This window comes from Erigeron canadensis, chromosome 9 (assembly GCF_010389155.1).
Source record: "Erigeron canadensis isolate Cc75 chromosome 9, C_canadensis_v1, whole genome shotgun sequence".
In the NCBI taxonomy this organism is placed as follows: domain Eukaryota; kingdom Viridiplantae; phylum Streptophyta; class Magnoliopsida; order Asterales; family Asteraceae; genus Erigeron; species Erigeron canadensis.
This window is the reverse complement of record NC_057769.1, coordinates 3,608,450-3,616,777: the sequence shown is the minus strand read 5'-3', so window position 1 is coordinate 3,616,777 and position 8,328 is coordinate 3,608,450. Positions and strand designations below refer to the sequence as shown.

Here is an 8,328-nt window from a genome sequence, read left to right as displayed (position 1 = left end):
AAATGCAGTCCGGGCTTTTACACAACAAAAGCAGTTTGGGTTTTTCAAAATTCGGGTTTCTCACCAATATAACATGTGGTTCAGGTTTTTGTACAACAAAAGACTTGCACTTCGGATTTTTCAAAAATAAGGACTTACAGTTCATGGGTTAACCTACAAAAACATAACTGGATCAAGGAAAAACGAACTAACATGAATAATCAAGCAAACTCAATCTAATCATGCAAAATTTTCAAATATATCAAACTATATCACACAAAATCAATTCCGAGCATATCCTAATCATGCAAATAACAAAATATGGGACTAACTTTTAGTGACAATAAAATGTTTCTCTTGCATAAATCAGACAATTTTGTAGGGGACATTATTAGATCTTACAATGTTATAATGTTGCATTTGAACAATAATTACAATGACCAAATGAACTCTACTAAATCATTTAAGGAGTTTTGCGAAGAACCACAATTGCTATATGCAACCTGAGCCTTTTCTTGAATTTCTATAGCTCTTTGCCTCATTTCTTCCCCTTCCTTGCCTACCAATACACTTCTGATGGCACTTGCAATCTCCGCTCTCTCCATGACAATTTCGACACCTATCTTCCACACATAACTCAAATACCTAGAATTAACCTTTTGGTCCACCTCAAAAGGTTGGCACAACAATGGAACCCCTGCAGATAAACTTTCCAAAGTTGAATTCCAACCACAATGGCTCCAAAATCCACCAACCGCATTATGTGCCAAAACTTCCTTCTGCGGTGCCCATTTCACAATTAAACCTCTTGTCTTCAATTCAGCCACTAGATCCTCGGGCAAAAATTCAATCCATTCGAACCCAGTAACCAAACTTGGCCGAACCACCCATAGGAATGGTTGGTTACTATTGGCTAAACCCCATGCCATTTCAATTGATACTTTTTCATCCACATTTGCTAAGCTTCCTAAGCTCACATAGATAACTGATTTGGGTTCTTGTTTATCTAGCCATGAGATACAACTGATATCCTCTTCTATGAAGCTAGTAGAAGGAGTTGGGATTATTTTGTGCAGCGGGCCAACAGTAAAGACTGGAACTTGGTAGTGATTGCGTATCTTGGTCAGTGCCGGTTGTTCAAGAAATTCAAGTGTGTTCCAAACAAAAGCAACAGGGGATATTTGGGGAATGATTAAGTTAATTAATTGAAGGGCTGCTTCCACTGGGAGGCCAATAAAAGGTAGATCTTTGTATCTCAGAGGATAAAGCTCTAGAATTGTTTCCTGCAACAAAGAACCTTAAAAAGAGAAGTCCAAATTAACTTACAGTACACATATAGATGTGTCAAATTGGTAACGAAGTAACCATGTAAAAATGTTTGGGTTGAAGTGAATTCTTTTGGACAGGTAATTAGTTTGGTTGACATCTATGTATTTGTTTTGCACATTTCAAACAAGTACATTTATATCGTTTATTTACAACTAGTAATATTTAATAGCATGGGTATATTGCGAATGGGCCATTAGTCCGTTGGTCAAGGGGGTTTTCCCAAACGGTTTTCTATCTGTGCGGACATGAGTTCGAGACTTTCCAGGATGCGCTTTTGCTGTTAAAATCCACCCCCCTGACCAACGGACCAAAGGCCCATTGGCCCCCAAGGTCACAGGCTCACAAAATCCTTCCAAGAATTATATTACCTAAGTATTCATAATTTAACAATTCAGAAAAATGCTCTTTCTAGATTGAATTTATTATGTTTGTTATGGACGACAGACTCACCTTGTACAGGTAATCGGCCTTGTTGATGAAGTTGAGGGATCATCATGATAGCAGGAAAGAAAGTGGCACTGCTGCTGCGCAATATAATATTGGGTAGACCCAGCTCGCGGGCAACTGATGCAGCAAAATACATAAGATTATCATGGATGATAACAATTGTTTCCTTTTCATATGTGTCTTTTTGTGCATTTATGACCCGAATGAGGTATTCCAGGAGATGGGGTTTGCAATTATCATTGACAACTTTCACCACTTGGCCGATCCCAGAAGAGATATCAGTTGCGGACAAGTTGTCACATAGAGGTAGGAATATGAAATTTGGGTGATTAGAAGGATCAGGCCGGTTAAACTCAGAGTGTGCAATGGTTATTAAGAACCCTTTGGAGTGAAGGTATGTCCCAAGCTGAAGCAGGGGTGTCATGTGGCCTTGAAGTGGACTTGCTAGCAAAACCAAACGACACCGTTTCCTGCCTTGGTCCGGCATGTCGCGATATTTCTTGCTTGTTAGAAATTCACATAATGTGTTGCAATTATACAGTTTATAATGATAATAACATTAACTGTTAATTAATGGAAAATATCCCAATAATCCAATGAAAAATTGGATGATTTGTTTAGTTGCTTTCTTGTGGCCGGCTATATTTTTTTTTATTCTACTTTCTGTTTTATATTTTTTTTAGAGGACTAATTGATTGTCATTTTCTGCTTAGTAATGATCGTATGGATCGAACTACACTTCAGTACAAGACGAAATCCTTCATTTCTGAAATATTATTCAACCCATGAATGGTCCTTATGGAAATGCTTGTTTATAGGATAACCAACCAATATTAGCTCGTTTAGTAATCAAATCCCATATACCACACAAGAATAAGAAATGAAGCAACACACATATACCACACATAAGATATTGTGTATTTAAGTATCCCAATATAGCATTTGGAGGAATGAATAGAGGTGAAAAATAAATAAGATATAGATAAAAAAAAAAACAAACATCCCCAAGTTCCGTTCGAAGTGAATCCGTATAGCCAAAATATGAATATGAACGACGACGGAACAATGGGAGCACCATCAGCACCAATGTCGGACGACCCAATGGGAATGGGAATGGATCACAAGGAAATGATGACTCATATGACTTTTTATTGGGGAAAAAATGCTTGGATTCTGTTTCAGGGTTGGCCCGGAAGTAGCATGGGGATGTATATTCTAGCCCTTATATTCGTGTTTTTTCTCGCGATGACAATGGAATGGCTAACTCATACTAACCTTATTCCAACGAAATCTAACCGTATAGCAAGGACAATTATTCATATGTTACGTGTCGTGTTTTCGTATTTGGTGATGTTATCCGTGATGTCGTTCAACATTGGTGTATTTGTGATGGCAATAGCTGGGCATGCCATTGGGTACTATCTGTTCCGAGTACTTACGATTGCATCTGACAAAGATTTAGAGGTTGCTTCATTGGCTTGTTAAACTATAATTCTATATGTTATAAGTGGTATTCAATTCTCTCTGTTCCAAATATAAATCCGACAACATTATTAATTAATTTATTCGAGTGCTCGCTCTAAAATAGAGGCATTTACTGGTTAACTTACATTCTTATTCGGTTTATTTTGTTGCTTTAGTCTTGTTCGTAAGGACTATCTTATATTGACTTGTTGAATTTTCATTTGTCTGTATGCTAGAACCATCAAATTAAAGTTATGTGAACATTTCATTGTATCATGCGTGACCAATCTGAAGGGATTATCGATTAAGATACTCGATATAACATACACTAAGGCAGCTTAGTGATTAGGCCATTTTGATCAGGGAGCTCATATTTGTATCATTTATTTTTATTAATATATCATATTGTATAAATAATATAGCAGACAATATAAGAATATAATGCATACTAATGATAGATTGATCAAAAAGTGCGATAAGATTATCATTTCTCTTTTGATGTTTTCACAAAAATCTCAGGTTTGAACCTTCTTAAATACGAGTAAACATTTAGAAATAGTTAGGAGGATCTCACAGTTATGTCACGTCCATCTAATTTAAATACTTGCTCTTCTTCATATATGATCATTAACAAAATCCCAACGGATAGTTCTCACAGATCCAAGTAGGATCCATTAAAACCCAACAGGTAATCCCGACCGGTAACCTAGCTAGTTCTTAAATTGGTTTACTTGCGCTGGTTAGGACAACAACCGGGTCTTGAATTGTTTTGAAATCAAAAGTACATAAACCTTTATACAATAGAATTCACATACATTTTGTAATTTTACATTTGGAAATCGAATTAAGCATCTGAAACTCACGTTGCCTATATCGATATCATGTTGTGATTTCAATATCATGTGGTGATTTCGAGTTTTACCGATGATTTTGAGATGTTTGTTGCAATTTTTAGCTAAATGTTAGCAATTTTTAGTTGTGTTGAAACACTTTTTGTATCTATGTTTTTTTTTTTTTTTACAATTATCTAGACAAAAGCTTATTAGGAATCTGTACTATTATCTTATAAAAAGAATTAGATTATTTCCCCGCGTAATACGCGAGATAAATATACTCAACTTTCATAATAACTTAAAAAAATATTTTAACATATACTCACAAGGCACATATCCAAAAAAATTTAATGAACTTAAATTTTCTTTAAATAAAAACAAATATTAAATAGTCATTAATAAATTATAAAATTAAAAATTTACCTAAGATCTTCATATTCTAAAAAATTTTCAATGTAATTAATGCTTTTAAATATGTGTCTTGTGAGCAAAATGTTATGATGATGTCATTAGTTAATAAGTGTTTTGTATTAACAAGATATGTGTGTAATATTTTTGTATAATGATATTGTAAAGTTAAATATATATTATTTTCTATATTTACCAATATCAAATATCAAATTCTAGCTAATAAAGTAACATGAAATTATATTGACGTAAGTCATTAAATATTACTCCATCCGTCTCATTTTAAGTATCTTACTTTGATTTTCAAGTGTTTTTCTTTCAATTTGACCGTAAATTTTTTTTAAAAAAAAACAACATCATATCTTACTCCTACTTTTAAATTACATGTATGCTTGGAAACCAGAACTCTCAAAACCCCCCTATTAATCCACCTCCACAAATGTGAGAAGTAAGACTCGAACCCAGGTGGATCCTCTTAAGGTCAAAGACCTTACCAATAGGCCACAAATTTGACCGTAAATAGTTTCACATATGTTATATAATTGAGTTTTAAATGTATTTTTCATTGATATATTTTTCATCAACAACTATATAATACAAATAAAAAATACTTACGTTCAATGTTGAAAAAAAAAAAAATTTAAAAAGTCAAAATAAAACACTTAAATTTGAACGAATGGGTATCCTATTATGATACTAAGGCTAAGATTCCCCTCATTACCCATTTTTTTTTAAATTTGGATAACTCATATGTGTTGAAGTCATGTTCATTATAAGAACGACAAACAAATAAAAAATATATAATTATTGTATATATGTTGATTGGATAAAAAATAAAAAACAAAATAATGTAAATAATTTAACATATTAATATGATTTTATGTTTTTACTTACTAACTTAAAACATTAATAAAGTATTATATCACATATAATGGGTTTATGAATCACATCCAAATTAAACATAAATTAAGATTATAACCTTTTGTTTATTTATTTACAAAAGGTAAGTTTAAAAAGTCACTTACGAATTAACATGTACTTATGCATGCATATTAGGAATACATTTTAATTATGTAAATTTTCCTAAAAGTAAAAAGAATATGTAAGAGGAATATATTTTGACCAAGGTTTTGCTAAACGCAGTCCTAAAGGCTGCAGTTAAAGTGCATTAAATAGTTATACACTAACCATAAAAATTAGAGAGTGAGTTTTTGATATGAAAGGTATAAATTTTTTATGTACATTAAATGCAACCCTAAGGGATGCGTTTAGCATTTTCCTTTTGACTAATTATATAAACTATAAGTATTAATATTGTCATTTATTAAAGATGAAATATTAAATTTGATCTAATGGTTAAAATCAAAGATGTAGTTCATCCAAGGGTTCCTATTCGTTTAGGAATGAATTTATACCTTGTTATATATAGATTGGTGGATATCCGTCATACTGAAAGTTACAAGGAAAAAATGTCTAAAATATATTTAGTAACTAAATTATACCATCAGTTTTTTATAAAAATCTCTATTAACTTTTTACATCAGTTACTTTTACATCAATTATCTACACCCCAACGCCGCATTCACCACCAACAGTTATTTTTCACCACCAAACTGTCGTTGTCACAAACACCGTCACATTACGCATGTACTATGCTATAATCGTTGAATAGGATGTATTATTCCTCATTCAATTAAAATTCTTCTAAAATATAGTTTAAAATTATTCTTAAAATAACAAGATGTAGATTTGTATTTAATCATTTTCCAAATAAAATAAAAAATTATGTACGACATCATTGGACATATTTACAACTCATATCAATTCACACATATCCATATGTGAACAACCAACAAAGCGGCAATAAAATGCACCACCACTTCATTCTTTACATCCCCCAACGCCCAAACTAGCGCTCATATATAGATACACGTATACATATATTATAATGGACGGCGGTCATATGAACGGCATGACCGACATGCCACCATCACCAACAACCACCAACCAAACACAACCGATGCACCACCACACCATGATGCACATGACCTTTTTCTGGGGCAAAAACGGTGAAATATTATTCTCGGGTTGGCCCGGAACCAGTTCGGGTATGTACGCTTTGGTTCTTATATTCGTCTTTCTTCTTGCGTTCCTTGTAGAGTTTTTGTCTCATACAAATCTTGCCCGTAATGGGTCGGGTCGGGTCACGGTGGGTTTGCTCCAGACGTTGATTCATACTATCCGGGCTGCGCTGGCTTATATGGTGATGTTGGCTGTGATGTCGTTTAATGGGGGTGTGTTTTTGATGGCGGTTGCTGGTCACGCGCTTGGGTTTTTAGTGTTTGGTTCGTCGGTTTTTAAGAGACAACCGCCGCCGCCGCTGTCGTCGATGGTCGGAGATAAGAGTTCGGATCAGTCTCCGATGATTTCTGCTTGATTATGTAATTTTTGTCTTTTAACCACCGCTAAAATGGCCGTCTAGCTGTCGTACCATATACTCCGTATTTCTTTTGAAATTACATTTTTTTTTTTATGTAATTGTTGTCTTACATTTTTTGTATTGAAAGATTAAGCTAGTTTCTTTATACTATAGCATTGGAATTTATTACTACTGTTACTCAGTAAATCAGCTTCTATATAAAATGTTAAAATGCAATATTTTTGTAGATCTATCCACAAACATTCCAAAGCAAATAGAATTACTCACACATTTTTATATTAATTGTAAATAAAAGACTTGGAACAAAAATTTATTATATTTGTATTGTTTTGTTGTTTTATTGTATTGGAAAAACTCTTAGGGCTCGTTTGGTTCGCGAAATGTTTTTGGAAAGAATGAAATCTTTCAAAGGAATTGAAATCTGAAGGAATGTTTTTGATTTTTTGAAAATTCAAATGAGGGACGGAATGAGATTCTTTCCCCATCCCCAAGGAATGGAGATTTCATCAAATGAGGGAATGTTAACATTCTAACGGAATGTGATTCCTCCATCTTTAACCAACCAAATACACTATGGAATGGAATTCAATTCCAATTCCATCAGATTCCATCAAATTCTGTGAACCAAACGCGACCTAAGGTTGTTGAAAAATACTACATATGCTTGGGTTTTTAGTGTTCGGTTCATCGGTTTTTAAGAAACAACCGCAACCGCCGCTGTCAATGGCTGCCGATAAGAGTTCGGATCAGTCTCCTATAGTTTCTGCTTAAGTATGTCATGTAACCGTACATGAAGAATATTCAATTAACATCCGAATCAAAACGAAACCCGTTATGTAATTTTTGTCTTTTCTTTTTATATAATTTCTTTTAAGGGATATATTAAGTTAACTCGATTTATATATACTTCTTGTTTATGTGAAATGTTCATTTGAAAACTAAATTTTTTTTGAAAATTAGAAAACTATCAAAATATATTGTGATTTGAGTTTAACTCGATGTGTCTTAATTGTGTTTTTATAGAACACAATGTGTTTTTGATAGCGCGGTAAATAAGAAATTGTTCAAACACATTGTGATATAAACTTAACATAATGTGTTTTTGTAAAACATATTAAAATCACGTTGTGTTAAATAACATCATAGTGTGTTTTGGTCAGTTTTCTGGTTTTCACGAAAATTTTAATTTTCAAACGATTAAAACCCACATGTTTATAATTCAACTACTTTGTTAAGCAACTAGAATCCTGCTATGCTTGTAATGGTAGAAACCATTCCCAGAATAGTAATAGTACTTGTAATTGCAAAAATAAGATTTTTACTAGTAAGACAAACTTAACAGATCTGCCACAACAAAAGGAAAATCTTAACCGAAATGAACTCTTCACTTTCATAAAACTATCTCTAATGGGGATGTTTTTGGGCGCC

At 33.1% G+C, this 8,328-nt stretch overlaps 3 protein-coding genes across 3 annotated transcripts; 2 read left to right on the top strand and 1 right to left on the bottom strand.

Annotated features, from left to right (window-relative positions):
* Positions 1–311: 311 nt before the first annotated feature.
* Positions 312–2,242, bottom strand: LOC122583925 (UDP-glycosyltransferase 76H1-like). Its single transcript, XM_043756300.1, has 2 exons — positions 1,759–2,242; positions 312–1,276 (listed from the first exon to the last, which is right to left on the bottom strand). The coding sequence occupies exons 1-2, from the start codon at positions 2,240–2,242 to the stop codon at positions 411–413; spliced, it is 1,350 nt and encodes a 449-aa protein (XP_043612235.1). The 3' UTR covers positions 312–410.
* Positions 2,243–2,735: 493 nt separating this feature from the next.
* LOC122584039 (copper transporter 1-like) lies at positions 2,736–3,240 on the top strand. Its single transcript, XM_043756396.1, has one exon. It carries the CDS (start codon positions 2,797–2,799, stop codon positions 3,238–3,240), a length of 444 nt encoding a protein of 147 aa, XP_043612331.1. The 5' UTR covers positions 2,736–2,796.
* A 3,033-nt stretch (positions 3,241–6,273) lies between these two features.
* On the top strand, positions 6,274–7,045 carry LOC122582411 (copper transporter 6-like). Its single transcript, XM_043754801.1, has one exon. The coding sequence runs from the start codon at positions 6,409–6,411 to the stop codon at positions 6,895–6,897; it is 489 nt and encodes a 162-aa protein (XP_043610736.1). The 5' UTR covers positions 6,274–6,408; the 3' UTR covers positions 6,898–7,045.
* Positions 7,046–8,328: the final 1,283 nt, after the last annotated feature.

What these genes read in the sequence shown, in the direction of transcription:
- LOC122583925 (XM_043756300.1), bottom strand. Translation starts at nt 2,242, where the DNA reads ATGCCGGACCAAGGCAGGAAACGGTGTCGTTTGGTTTTGCTAGCAAGT. An exon ending in AGGCCGATTACCTGTACAAG is followed by an intron (nt 1,277 to 1,758) that starts GTGAGTCTGTCG and finishes TCTCTTTTTAAG; the next exon opens with GTTCTTTGTTGCAGGAAACA.
- LOC122584039 (XM_043756396.1), top strand. Translation starts at nt 2,797, where the DNA reads ATGAATATGAACGACGACGGAACAATGGGAGCACCATCAGCACCAATG.
- LOC122582411 (XM_043754801.1), top strand. Translation starts at nt 6,409, where the DNA reads ATGGACGGCGGTCATATGAACGGCATGACCGACATGCCACCATCACCA.